General features: G+C 38.5%; 1 protein-coding gene across 2 annotated transcripts; it reads right to left on the reverse strand.

Moving 5' to 3' along the window:
- Positions 1-1645: 1645 nt before the first annotated feature.
- On the reverse strand, positions 1646-13354 carry ube3d (ubiquitin protein ligase E3D). 2 transcript variants are annotated; one of them, XM_083547809.1, is made up of 10 exons: positions 13174-13354; positions 10966-11165; positions 10362-10452; positions 8772-9006; positions 8114-8183; positions 7342-7421; positions 6581-6685; positions 6236-6405; positions 5154-5292; positions 1646-2432 (listed from the first exon to the last, which is right to left on the reverse strand). In XM_083547809.1, the coding sequence occupies exons 1-10, from the start codon at positions 13248-13250 to the stop codon at positions 2412-2414; spliced, it is 1188 nt and encodes a 395-aa protein (XP_083403935.1). In that variant the 5' UTR covers positions 13251-13354; the 3' UTR covers positions 1646-2411. The 2 variants fall into 2 exon arrangements, with proteins under 2 accessions (XP_083403935.1, XP_083403934.1); XM_083547808.1 differs by having other exon boundaries at positions 8114-8186.
- Between the last annotated feature and the right edge of the window lie 974 nt (positions 13355-14328).

The following is a 14328-nucleotide window of genomic DNA, read 5'->3' on the forward strand; positions in this document are numbered from 1 at the left end:
ACACACACACACACACACACACACACACACAGGACTGTCAAATGAAATCTGTATAAATTTGCCTGGTTGCTAAATAAACCATAAAACATGGCACAGCCATTGTTCTGTGCATGGAATGTCTATTTTTAGCATGCATTCTATATTTAACATTGGCAAACTTTGGAATGCATAAATTAAATTGACAATACAATTAGAAAAAAACTAAAGCCCTAAAGAAGATAGCCCTTTGGTATATATCATCATTTTACTGGGTTTTTTTTTAGTAGCAGGCAATTGTTTTTTTAAAGCACTTTTGTGAAAGCAGGCTTCATCTAAAATGAGAGCTACAGACTGTCAGGGTTTGCCTATGCCAGCATTCTTAGATTTTCCTCCTTGGGCACATGCCGGAGACGTCATTTGTTGCGGTGATGTAAACCATAAGACAAATGCAGATGGGAAGGTCGCATCTGTCACCGCAGACAGTACTGCAAACTTGCTGATTACTTGGGTGACTCCTGTAAAGTAAAGGTGCTGCTGTGTTTGGCCTTTTGCAGCAGATTCTACATATTACCTTGTCATGATTTATAGGTTAATCCACGCTTGCTCCCTTATTGATCCTAAATGATTTGCGGCTTGGCAAAAACTCTCCACTATGGCAATGCCAGTGTATTACAAAGCCAATTCTATTATTCTATATTCAAAAATGAAATGAAGGGCTTTAACTTGGTTTAATTGGCTCAATGACAGGCTTTCAAAGAAAACAATGGTTAATGCACTACTTTCTGCTTCTGCACACTCAGAGAATTTTTTTTTAAACAATATAGTCACATGGCTGATTATGGGTATTTTACCTCAAAAGAGATTACTTTTGGCATCTTAGGTATTCCATTTATCCTTTTTGTAAACTGTATTTTTCTATCCAACACTGGAGAAATGCCACTTCTAAATGTGGTAATGTGAAACAAACCGTTGATGAAAAAAAGAAAAAGAAATAACAGCCTATTAAGCTTTCAAACTGTAGAAAAAAAAAAAAATGTACCCGGGAAATCACCATGATTATACCGCTGTAGCATTTGAGGTGCATTTCACCCAAAAATAATTCACCTTCTACATTAATCTCATGTGCTGACAAAAGAAATGTCATACTGCAAGTGTTTAGAAAAGGATTGTGCGCTCACTCGTCAAGGGATTTGCATATAATGTTACTTAATTGCAGCAAATGCTAACCAGGTCAAGAAGGCTTAGTGCCTTACACAGTTGAACTGCCTGTCAGACAAGCACCACCCTTCAGAAAGCACCATTTAATTATTACTAAAACTCTTGGCACCCCTGAAGAAGATTAAGCATAACTTTATTCCATATAAGAGAATTGATGTGTGCAATAGAACCCCAATCCCACCTGTGAATTCTGGTGATGGAAATGCAATGATGTGGGACTACTTAATTCTGGTATGCATGTCAGGGCGTAGGTCTCCAACACACATAAAGCATTCCGGGTCAAAATTACAGAGTGTACCATCGAATTCACATTAAATTGTTTCACGGACAACAAAAGCACATTTTTGCAGTGACCATGTCCGTCCTCTGGTCTAAAGCTCATGAATAAAAGCCTGTGGTTAAGAGCAGAACTAGACAGTACACCAAGCATCTGAACATCTGGAAAGAGTTTGTATAGAGAAGTGTTTATTTTTATTAAAATAGGTTCACTTCCACATGTTCAACCTCATCCAACATCATAAAAATAAAAAAATAAAAAGCATCAGTGCTAATATCTTGCCAAAGTGTAGTTAGACAAAAAACCAAATGCGGCAGGACCACTAGTGAGGAATGCCCCCCTCACAAAACTGAGTTCACCACTAACAATTTAGCTCTTTATAGAAATTAAACAGGCCAACACTTGTTTTTTTGCATATAAGCAAGTTAAAATGTGTATGCTTATTTGACTTTAATTCAAATCAGCATACACCATTTGACTTAGATTACTAGAACGTGTTTACTTCAATTAGCATACATGTGGATTTTATTGAAAAATGCAGTGACAGAACATTTAATGGAATAAAACATTGTACTTGCTGGTAAACACAGCATGATGAAGGTTAAACAATTACCAATCATTTAATCATCTTCAGGACTCACTCTCACGATTGATCTGGAGCCTCTACGATTGTTATTTTGTACAAGTAACATTTATCTGTCAGACATTATGATGGTCAGGCACTGATACTTTGGTACTGGCATCAAAAATGGTAACCGAGGCAAGAAGTGCGATTTCATTCTCCTGAAGCATATATGATAAGTGGAAAATGTGTGTTTGTGATACATGGACAGTATCAGCCAATACAGACTGAATAACTAGCAAAATTTGTGTAAAAAAAAAAAAAATGTATAAAATATTCACTGTTCATTAATGATCGCTCAAATCCACAAACAATTCATCTTCTTAAATACGCCACCTAGAAAAGAAAAAGAAAAAACTATGCTTTAGACATTTGTACATCACATTTCATAAACAGCACAAACAGAAATCTCTTTATTTCACTGTAATTTCCTTTGATAAATCCGTGTGCTTCAGGAACTATTCACATCAAACAATTAAACGAGATTAATACACTTCTGAAAATAAGGAATGGGCCGGAAACATTGCTTCTGCCTGGACATGAGTGTTTGCTAAGCAGTTTGTGCCTCCTGTGATGGATGAGGGGTTAAGTTGAGCTCAAGGAGCAGTCCCTGTAGAGTGTTACTCAAGGCCCATCATTCTTTACAAAGATAATAATCCATGCACACAATACATTACATCCATTATAAACACTTAAAGAGAAAACTGGTGGGAGGAACCTTACAGTAGATGCTTTTAAGAATGCATAGAAGCTTTTTTTTTATACTAATATTAACAGTGCATAAAAAGTGGATTTTAACAAGTAAACATTTGAAAATATTAGAACTCTATGACTATTTGATCCCAAACAGATTTTTTTTTTGTGAGGAATATCCTGTGCCAACCTACGCATGAGGTACAAGTCTTGTAAATGCATCAGTAAATGCTGTCATCCTGCATGCCATTTTGATGGTTGTGTGCTGGCATTTGATTATCTGAGCGAGCCAAACTATTCAAACTTGGCAAGGTGACTGAAGACTAATTTCTCTCGATGAAAGAAGCTTGAATGGCTTTTGCACTACAGGAGAGAAAGTCGCTCAGCGGGAAAAGCTGAAGAACGCTTGCTGAAGCCGAGAGCAATTCAGGATTACGGACATTACAAAGGTCTAAGCAGTGTCTAAATTAGCCTGCATGGTCAATAATAATCAGATAATACGATACTGAACTTATTGTCCATGCTGTAGCCAGTTACAATATGCGCGCCTTTCGGTGAAGCATTTACCTTGTAGCACAGTCAGCTTCCTTTTCCACTTCGTTTTCGCAATTCAAGTGTTAATAAATTAAAAGTGGCACTTTTTCCACAGTGGCAGAAATGCTATAAATACTTTTCAGACCATTAGCCAAAGATGTCTCAGGCAGAAGAATGCTTAAAGTGTTGATGATACACAAAAAAAGTGTTCTTGGGGAAGAGGAACTTGAGCCGTCTTTGAAATACATATTTCATATTCAAACACACACACACATGCTTTTGTACAGCTTGAGCAGACGAACAGCTGTACGTCACTCGTGCTCAAAGTGGGTTGTGTAGTAAAGTCTACAGACTGAGCACTCAGCTCCGTCTCTTATAACTCAATCGGAACTCCATCATCTGATTACTGTGGCCCTCGACCCAATGGCATCAGCACCAGAACAGTGTGTGAACTCACAACTGCTCAAGTGCTTCTTACTTTTTCCACTCTGGCATCTCCTGCATGGTTTCACTCTGCCCATTTGAAACTTTTGCCCTCTCTCTCGCTGGTACTGAGAACAGTCTTATTTTATGCAAGCTGTGGAATTACAACTCTTACATGCAAATAAAAACGTCACTTGTTTCAGCCACACGCTTGAAAAATCTGAACGGCCACTAGAACCGACAGCTTCGCAGTAGGCTAGCGATAAACTTAGCACATTATGTGACAAATGCGATGCGCTTCTCTGCAGCACAGTTAACAGGAACAAACTGCAGTGGAGTAGTAAAATTTAAATGGTAATTGATTCGGAGGATTCACCTCCTGCAGTATTTGCTTATATAACTGATGGAAGAATCCTGTTTCTGTGGACATTTTACAATGGTGTAATACATTTCACATTTCATTCATTCACCTCAAGCCAATACATATTCATTCTATCCATCCAGTCCATTTCTCACTGCCTCTCCTCCGTTCAATCTATCGAGCCATCCATGGCATAAATATCACAATGTTTTGACTGATCTGGATTCTTTCGAACAGAGGGCGGGCAACCAATAATCTGAGGAACCTTTGTTTTTGGTTTTCTGTGAAGCTCCCAACTATGGAATCTCAATATCTTTTTTATTTTACTGTTCAAAGCGTATACCGCTCACTGGAATTAATGGTCATGTTCCTGAAAGCTTTTGAAGATGTGGCAGATTTGGGAATGACGAGTCAAAAACAGCAGTAAACAATTTTAAACCCAGGCGCTGTTTAGAAAACAATAGAAATGTAGATCTCTTCATCATGCTGCAACAGTGATAACATATGGTAAAGAAATCACAGAACATAGTTCTCCAACTGAGGACAGGTGGAATACACAGCACGACGCGCAAGTACACAGCTGCTACGTCAGCAACGTCATTCACGTGACATTCCCCAGAGTACTTTTGTGCATCAGCATTTGCAAAGAATTTTCCACTAGCAGGCAGGCTCAGAGATGAAGCTTGGTGGGGTTTTTATTTATTTATTTATTTATTTTTTACCTGGCAGGTTTCCATGCTGATCTGATTATTTCAGGCCAACTATTCTGGGATACATATTTGTCACTGTGGGACAACAAGTCTTGTGCTGTTCCACTGTTGTAATAAGCTGCATTACAAATTAAATAATATATCTTACATTTAAAAGTTGCTGTTTGTGTATTTAGGATTACAGGTTTTTTTATATTATATAAATTTTTTTTTTTTTTTTGTAAAACAGACCCAACCAACATGTCCACTCATTATTGAAAATTTTAAGTGCACTGCTGGCTAAAGTGTGCCAACACATTTCCTATGGGATAAATAGCCTGAAAGGGTTATTCTGACCTGGTAGCTGTTCATTGAGCACAGTGAGGAGGGCAGGGTTGCAGTTGAGGATTTCAGGAGCTGTAGCACCTCCCCACATGTGCTCCGAGGGAGGATCAGAGGGTGAACACTGATATCCTTCTCCCATGCCTGAACAGCCCTAGAGAGACAGATACAGAGTAAGAGAGTAAAAAAGGAAAAAGAGAGCGCAAGCGGCTGAGACCATAAATTACATTAATCAGACAGTTTGAAATATGACAATTTTAATTATGTCACAGCAATCTGTCAGGGGGAGGGAAGTGCTGAGCGGAGAATGAGAACATGGCAGAGGGAGAGGGTAGCAGGGAGACTGATGTCCTGTCACATTATTGCAACGATCTATTCAGGACATTTCAGTGACATTTAGCCATCCGAAACTCGGCTCTTAAAACAAAACTCGGCAGTGCAGCTCACAGAAGAACCGCAACGTCAGCGAAAATTCCAGAAAACACTTTTGTCATTCTGACAGCATGGACATACACTCAAGACTTATAAGGTGCAGCCTGCAAGTGCACTCTGTGGACGTCTTTTTTCTCTCATCATTTCTGTAGCGACAATTGCTTTAAACTGACAACACTTCACATCCATTAATGCTTAAACTATTGCAAATTCACTCACAGGACATGATCAGAAAACGCCATTACAGCGAGACGTAAAAAGAATATAGTTCAGTGTTTATCAGGGAAGACTGAACTAAAATTAAGTAAACGCTAAAATATTTCAAGCATAATTATCTGAATGTTTTTCTGCGTCTGGTTCCATGTACTGTTTGCGTTTAAAGGATAAAAAAGGATTCTGTTAGCACATGGTTTAGTACATCTATTGTGATTTCATTTGCATTCCAAGGCTAATTTGCATAATTATACATAATAAGTAAACTTAAATTAAATTGTTAACTGTGTTAGCCATTAAAACCGGAACATATAATTGAGAGAGGAAAAAAAAAAAAAAAAAAAAAAAAAAAAAAAAAAAAAAAAAAAGGGCTCCTTTCGTTTGATCAAGTGTCAGAAATTATAATCAAGGATCCGGGCGTGTAGAGCCCAAGATGTGAATTTATGACTTACTCATCCTGTTGACCGTGAGTGCAGGGGAAGTAAAGGACTTTGATTGCCCTAACTGCCTGGCATGACTGATGCTTATTGGGATGGCGGTCACTGGCGGAGACGAGGATGTCACCACTGATGGCTTTCTCAGAAAATGAAGCGATCAGAGTGTCCATGTTCAAGAGCCAGAGCTGGAGAGAATAAACGAGCAACATTAACCGCAACATTCGGCTGCAGGAATATTCGTCATGGCATGCAAGTGTGCTGAAAATATCTGTAAGATTTTAGAAAGAAAGAACGAAAGAAAAAAAAAGTCAGTAAGAACTTCTACTGTTAAGACAGGCATGAAATTTAGAATGGCCTTACCATGATTACAGCTGTACCATCTGGTGTCTGGATGGAAAAGCGAAATATACTTTGAGCAGATGACAGCTCAACAAGTCTGGAACTAAGAACTCGCTCCAGGAAATGCTCTCTGGGTTGGAAAATTCTCACAATTAATAATTACTAAATAATAAATAATCACTAAAAACTCACATTTTTTTAACTACATATAGGTACTTAGAGACTACATATTTTAACTACATATAGGTACTTAGAAAGTATACAACTAGTAAGTTTGCTTAATGAAACTGGGCTGAACCTCATGGTGCCTGAAAATTAACAGCATGAACTTCTTCAGCAGTTTGAGCTGCAGGAGTTTGTCTGTTGGATCAGACCACACGGACCAGCCTTCGCTCTCAAACATACATCAATGAGCCTTGACCGCCCATGACCCTGTCGCCGGTTCACCACTGTTCCTTCCTTGGAGCACTTTTAATAGATACTGACTAATGCAGACCAGGAACATCTCACAAGAGCTGCCGATTTGGAGATGCTCAGACCCAGTCGTCTAGTCATCACAATTAGGCTCTTGTCAAACTCACTCATATTCTTACGCCTGCCCATTTTTCCTGCTTCGAACACATCAAAACTTTGAGCACAAAATGTTTACATGCTGCCTAATATATCCCACCCACTAACAGGTACCATGATGAAGAGCTAATCGGTGTTACTCTATTCACCGGTCACTGGTCATAAGGTTATGCCTGATCTGTATATGGGTGTGTTGTGCATTTTGATAGTACTTGCCTAATTTGCGGCACGGTATCTACTCCATCCTCGTTTTGCCTCACCACCACTTCAGTTATATAGAATTTTAAAACCTCTGCAACACAACCATAATTACTTTGGATAGGAAATAGCAACACAGGCTCAAATCATAATTCGACTTAAAGCTGAAACTTTAATGTGCATTATTGCAATTGTTTAAATTGCTAAGCTAAGGAAAAGGAAAAAAAAGTTGAATATGTAAATAAGAATGCAAAACAGTGCATTGTGAGAAAGGGATCATCCGACTTCAATCCAACCAACTGGACTGGACCAAATGGAACTGCATTGTATTTCTTTCAAACGGGCCATCAGTGCCACATCCAACACCTACTTCTGTGAAGAATAACTTTTCCTAATAACCATCATGAAGAATTCGGCTACTTAAGCAGACACTGTTCAGGTCTTTTTTGTCTTCTCCTTTGGATTTTAACATATAATAATAAAAACAAAAACACACGGTAACTACAGAGGGCTGACAAATGGGATTAAAAAAAAAAAACAACACAGGTATGAATGTCCAGGTATTTCTAAATAAAGTGGTCAGTGTACATCTCAAACATATCACATGTAACATTCTGTCAAATTCAACAGATTCCTGAGGACTACTAAGAATAATCTGAGGACTTTTTTTTTTTTTTTTTTTTAGCTTTACTTAAGGTAAAAAGGTATCATAAGACATGCAGAAAAGTGGCTGCATTTGTACAGCAGCGTTACTATGCTGGTGTTTGTGCACTTTATGAATCCTACCTGTCGTCACTGCCTCTCCCAGCACTGCACAGCAATTCTTACAGACAACCACATTCCTGTGGCCAAGTGCCTGCTGAGCAACAGAGACACAAACTAAGATAGATAGATGATCTGAGAGCACAACCAGGTTTAAGCCACATATAACAGAAATCAATAACCAGAGAGGAACCATTTACTGAAGTGAAAGATGAATCAGGTGTTTGAAAAGCAAAGGGTTCTTCCATTCACTCGTAGGAGACACAGTGCCACAGAAACCCACAGAATGAGGAAAGGGTGGGGGAAAAACAAGGCAAGAAAAATCAATAGCCCTGAGAAAGTTAAAAGTGCTCAGGCTGGAAAAGACTCTATATTTATATAAAATATATATATATATATATATATATATATATATATATATATATATATATATATATATATATATATAAAAAAGGAGTGTCATGCTGCTTCCTTGAGAAGCCTTCATAAAGAAGAAAGACCATCTTTCTTCACTCCCTGTCAGCCCAGAGGCAGTGTAAATGAAGCAGAGTTCGTTTAAACATGAATGAGGACTCCTGATGCCCTAAGATAAGATCTAAAAGACTACCTACGAAACACTATGTATAGAGTGAAGTAGAATTGTTTAGATTTTGGTGAGATTTTTCGTTTTCATGTAATGCACCTTTCTGGAATGTAGATGAGAGCCAGTGTTTGTGTTGGATGATGACTCCACTCCATTTGTAAGGGATTGGTCACAGCTACTGTCCCGGGTCAAGAGGAAGTAGGTGTCGCCAAGCAAACAGTCCTGTTGTTGAGGGTGAAGCTTCTTGTTAGCGAAAGGATCAGGGTGGCAACACCAGTCATCTACCAGTGTATTCCAGTTCCCATTGGGTAATGGGAGTACTCGCCTAAAAACCCTAAAGCAGAAAGTTCTATTATAAACCTGATTAACTGCAAACAGTCACGACATGTTTCAAAAGGACAGTGCTATACAGCTTGGAGTGTGACCATAATGCATTTTTTCTCCCACCAGCAGTCGAGCCTGAAATGAGGAAGCTGTGCCTGGACATATAGGCGAAGCTAAAAATGTATGACTTCGGCTAGAATAACTTTTCTACTCAATTAGTGCACTAGTATTTCTGCGGTTTTATTTTCAAATGTCCTTTTTGTTGTCCTGCTGAAAACGCAACCCTCACTAGTTTACTATTCACACCGGTGATTCAAATCTTTTTACTCAATTATGCTTTCTTACTTCATATCAAGATAATGCGACTTCCAAAAGCAGCATATGCTTGGGTTTAAAAGTAATTAAAACATTAAATTATAAATATCTAAATATTTTTAATACAATAATTTTAGGTTTGTATGCTGCCATGAAAACAAACTGAGAGTCTCATGCTGTGGAGCTTACCCTACACAGGGCTCATTTTAATAGCAAATGAGATCTGCATGGACTAGAGCAAAACTGGCCGTGTGCTCTGGGTGGGAGGGATGGAATTCCTCTGTCCGCTGCCAATCACACCAACTAGCAAATCATTGGAATCTGTAAGCTTATGAATGTGAAAGTGATTTCAGCTGCTCTGAAACACAGTATGAGCAGTGGAGTAAAACATGTTAGTCTGAACCTTCTTGATTGGTAGCACATTGTAATAAGGAAATGCTGCTCATCAGTCTGCCCTCTTCCACATCCATAAGCTTACAGACTCCCACAATTGACTAGAATCACTGACGGGGAAAAAATGATGTCTTCCCTCACCCACCCAAATTTACCGCTTTCCATCTTGGCCAGGGAGGGCTAGGGAAACATCAGGGACCGAAATTTGCGTCTCAAGCGTGCCGCTCACAAGGTGGACATAATGAGCAATGCAGATCGAAAAGTAAAGAACACATACAGTAATAACTGGATAGTATACTTCTAACATGGCCAATTTAGCTCCCGGGACTCTGCGCCATTGTCGGAATTCGAACTCGCAACAGGGAAAATGATTTTCTGCTGCATCACCTTCAAAAATCAATAGGAAAAATATATAAAGTAATATTGACTGCTCGTACCTATTATTAGTCACCAACCTTCCAAAGAACAACATTTTTCACTGATTATAAGCAAAGTCAGATGTGAAGAGAAACAAGTACTTGAGTTTAGATTGGTGTAAAAGATTTGCTGAAGAAAAGATATATGGTTCAGGGTGAATAATCTGTTATTATTGAACTAAAACCAGGCACATTAATGTGCTGCTTGAGCTTGTGTTCAATAACTGAAGCTGTTCCTCACCTGTCATTAAGCAGCACGGCCCCGCACGATTGGCACAAAAAACAATAGCTCCTCTGTGCTCTCAGATGCTGAATTGCACTGTCCTGAGCCTCTGGCAACAGCAAACACAAAACAGTCACCAATATGTTTCACCAAACAACAGGACAGCTTTTCAGTAGGCAGATTTGCCAGAACAGACATATTTCCCGCAAAAACACAAATAAAAAAACTTGAGCATCTGAAAGAGATCAGGATGAATAACGCAATACATGACACTGTTTGGAGAGTCGTAGTATATGAGGTCAGATGGCCACTCACACTGCAGAGCAGGTCTCAGTCTGAAACAAGCACTGTACTGGCTCGTAGCCAAAGGTCATGCAATCTGCATTTATCATTAATCTCAGTTAATCTGTGGAGTATGATGATGTGTGGAGCCTGAGGGCAGGCCAGCACTCATTACTCACATTCCTCAAATGAGGTTACACAGCCCTTGAACAAGTTCATGCTTAATAACCTACCATCTTTGGCCCATGAGGGTTTCTGGGATCATTATGATGTACGGGTTTCTCTGATGAAAGTTAAGCGAATCGAACGAGTTGAACCCCACAATGAACCTGGCACGTACCTGAACATTGGCCCACCTTCAAACGCACTCGAACATGCAGCCCATCCGCTTTCAGCTCGGGACTCTTCGGACATGAACGCTCCACTAGACTGACCTCTGGGGGTAGTTTTACCTCATAAATCCCATCAGGTATGTGGATTTTTAGGGCTGAGTCTCCACTAGTGACACTGACCTCAGATTTGTCCTTAACAACATCAGTTCTAAAGAAAAGAAAAGAAAAGAAAGAAAGAAAAAAGAAAAAAACACAGTCATAATTAGTGAAGGAAAACATCTGCTTTCAGTTTACAATCTGTGCTGTCCAGAAGCACGTGCTCTGATAGTGAGAATATGTCAGACTCATACTGCACTCACTACATACGGACAATATTAGGAAGGCTTTAACCTGAGGCAGAACAGAAAAGAGAAAGCAGACAACGTTCATCGACAATGTCTACTTTTGCCCACTTCCCTCAGGCCTGTCTGCTGCTCACATGGTGGAGTTAATGAGCGGTTTATTTATTATATATATATATATATATATATATATATATATAAAAAATAAAAAATCACATAAGCTTCATAGTGTATCAATTAGACAGTCTCTATAGAATCTGATCATTTGGTTTTAATTTACGTACATGGGCATTTTCATTTATCATGAATGCGGTGTCATCTGTTTAACTGAACAACATTCTCTCATGCAAACCACCTGCGCAACATTACTGAAACTGACAATTACCTAACAATGTAAATGGCATAATAATAATAATAATAATAGCTGTTATACTTTTACGAGATATCATTCTATAAGCCATAGGCTACATGCAACATGCATTACATACATCACAATAAACAAACACTACAAAGATGATCATATGGCATGGGACTTCAACTGGGGGTTCACGACCCCTAGGGGGTCCGCGGTGGTACTGCAGGCGGTACACTAATTAATGTTGAATCACAAATATTATTTTGTTTAAAAAATAAACATGGGCAAAATATTACATTTTGAATTTTATACGCCTCCTCGTGGTAATAAGCAGTAATGACATGTGCTGGCAAACGACAGATAAACCAAATTTAACAGCAAAATATTATAACACGCAAACTACCTGGACAGGGAACTGTTTGGAGGAAAAATCAAGATAATTATTTGTCTCCTTCCACAAAGCCGGACATATTGCAGGTCTTAAATCATATTTATGAGCTGAGGTAACATCATTCAAATCAGTCACAAACGATTTACAAAGAACTGCATGTGCACAAGTATTAAAAATCTAGTCTGTATTTAATAATAATGATTGTGAGAATATTGTACCTCAAATCTTCATCCTTTACTTTGGTGTAGGAAAAATCATTTCAGCATGCACAAAAAGAGGTTCTACTCCTCTCAGTATAAAATAAATAAAATCCTGGGAAGTGGATGCTTCGCAATTAAGAAAGTTTGACTTCTGGTCAAAAGGTTGAGAGATTAAATCCCAGCACCACCAACTAACCACTTCTCAATTGTTTAAAATGACAAACTGTAAGCTGCTCTGGACAAGGGCTTCTGCCAAATGGCATAAATGTAAATGAATCTGTGGTTATCATGGCCACATATGAAGATGAGGAGGAAACACATGGATCCAATCTTCAGTTTTACTGTTTGGGTCAGTCTTAGTTTATGATCACCCCCAAATTCTTATTATTGTCAGATAGATGTGACAAGGTTTGAGGCATTTCTGCTCACCATGAGTGTTTATTTACATGACTATAAACCTATTGTCAGCTCAGACCTCATTTCTCTCTTATCTCCAAAACATTTCACCCTGCAGACTTTCTCACAGGATTTCTCCCAGATACTTCGGGGGGTAAAAATCCAAGGAGATCTAAATTTTTCACCATTCTGATGTATGAGATGAAGATTATTTGAAGCTTCTGACCTGTATCTTCATCTCTTACTGCATTATGCAGCTGCCACATGATGAGGCCAAAAGTACGTGGACACCTGACCCTCCTTCCCCCCCGTATGAATAACCCATTGCTAAAACAATACGTGAATAAATACATAAATTACTATGCAATCATAATTTAAAACGTGTAGCTCGAATTATTGAGCAAAACAAAAACAGACGACTGCTACACGTCAATTACGAACTCCAGCAACGTGCAGCTCTACATTACAGTGTTAGCACTGGCTAACTGTGTCAGCCGCTACATTATACGCTGTAGGAACGATTATAAACTTACCGTACAATGAACAAGCCGCTCTGTAAGCGCTCTCTCAACTCAACAAAGACAAGATCTTGTTTTGTCGATGTTTCCATATCTTCAAAATAAAATAAACCGATTTATAACTCGTTTTCGAGAAGTGTCGCTTTTTCTGGAGTTGTTGTTAACATAGCAACGTAGATGTTTACTGCCACCTAGCGGCGGAATTGCCCTCAGGTTTATACGCCTTCAAACTAAGCAGATTCTACACTGATCAGGCTGAACATTAAGACCACCTGCCTGTACTGTGTATTCTAACTTCTTCAGCAGTTTGAGCTACATTAGCTCGTCTGTTGGATAGGAACACACAGACCAGCTTTGTTACCAAACATTTATCAATGTCTTGACCACCCATGACCCTGTCGCCGGTTCACCACTGCTTTTTCTTTGGACGACTTTTGATAGATACTGACCACTGCAGAGGAACATCCCACAAGAGCTGCAGTTTTGTAGATGCTCTGACCCAGTCGTCCAACCATCACAATTAGGCGCTTGTCAAACACATTTAAACCTTACGCTTGCCCATTTTTCCTGTTTAAACACGTCAACTTTGAGGACAAAATGTATATAGGCTGTCTTAATATATCCCACCCACTAACAGGTACCATGATGAAGAGATAATCAGTGTTATTCAATTCCCTGCTCATAATGTTATAATGTCATGATATTATGCCTGTTCGGTATATATGTAAAAAATGGAAACAGCTAGTTTCCCTGTTTAAAAATACTTTACACTCTTCCTTTCTCCTATCTATTACATTCCATACAATTTGTACTTTCAGTTTACACATGTAACTATTCCTACTGTCAATTCCTTTTTACAGATTTAACCATTTGTACTACTTTATCTAATTATATATTATCTTATTTTATATTTATAGTTCCTTTTATTTAATACACATTTTATTTTCTGAGCAGCCGATCAGGTTTACATTTCACTGCAAGTATTCTGTCCAAACTATTTTTGTGGCAAAATCTTAAATTAAAAAATAGAATTTTGGCAACTTAAAATACATAAAAATAAAGGAAATGAATTAAAGCTAACATACTGTTCTTTACCTTGTGGCTTGGGTGAAAGCTATCAAGAAAATCATGAAAGGTAAATCATTTTAGCATTAAAATGTATTAAAGGGA

Source organism: Silurus aristotelis, assembly GCF_946808225.1.
Source record: "Silurus aristotelis genome assembly, chromosome: 1".
Taxonomy (NCBI): Eukaryota; Metazoa; Chordata; class Actinopteri; order Siluriformes; family Siluridae; genus Silurus; species Silurus aristotelis.

Bases quoted from the DNA above. Each gene is read 5' to 3' on its own strand.
- ube3d (XM_083547808.1), bottom strand. From the start codon at position 13,250: ATGGAAACATCGACAAAACAAGATCTTGTCTTTGTTGAGTTGAGAGAG. The intron at 8,187-8,771 runs GTGCATTACATG...TCTGTTGCTCAG, and splicing joins CTCATCTACATTCCAGAAAG to CAGGCACTTGGCCACAGGAA. The intron at 6,686-7,341 runs GTACTATCAAAA...CAACCCAGAGAG, and splicing joins CCGTGCCGCAAATTAGGCAA to CATTTCCTGGAGCGAGTTCT.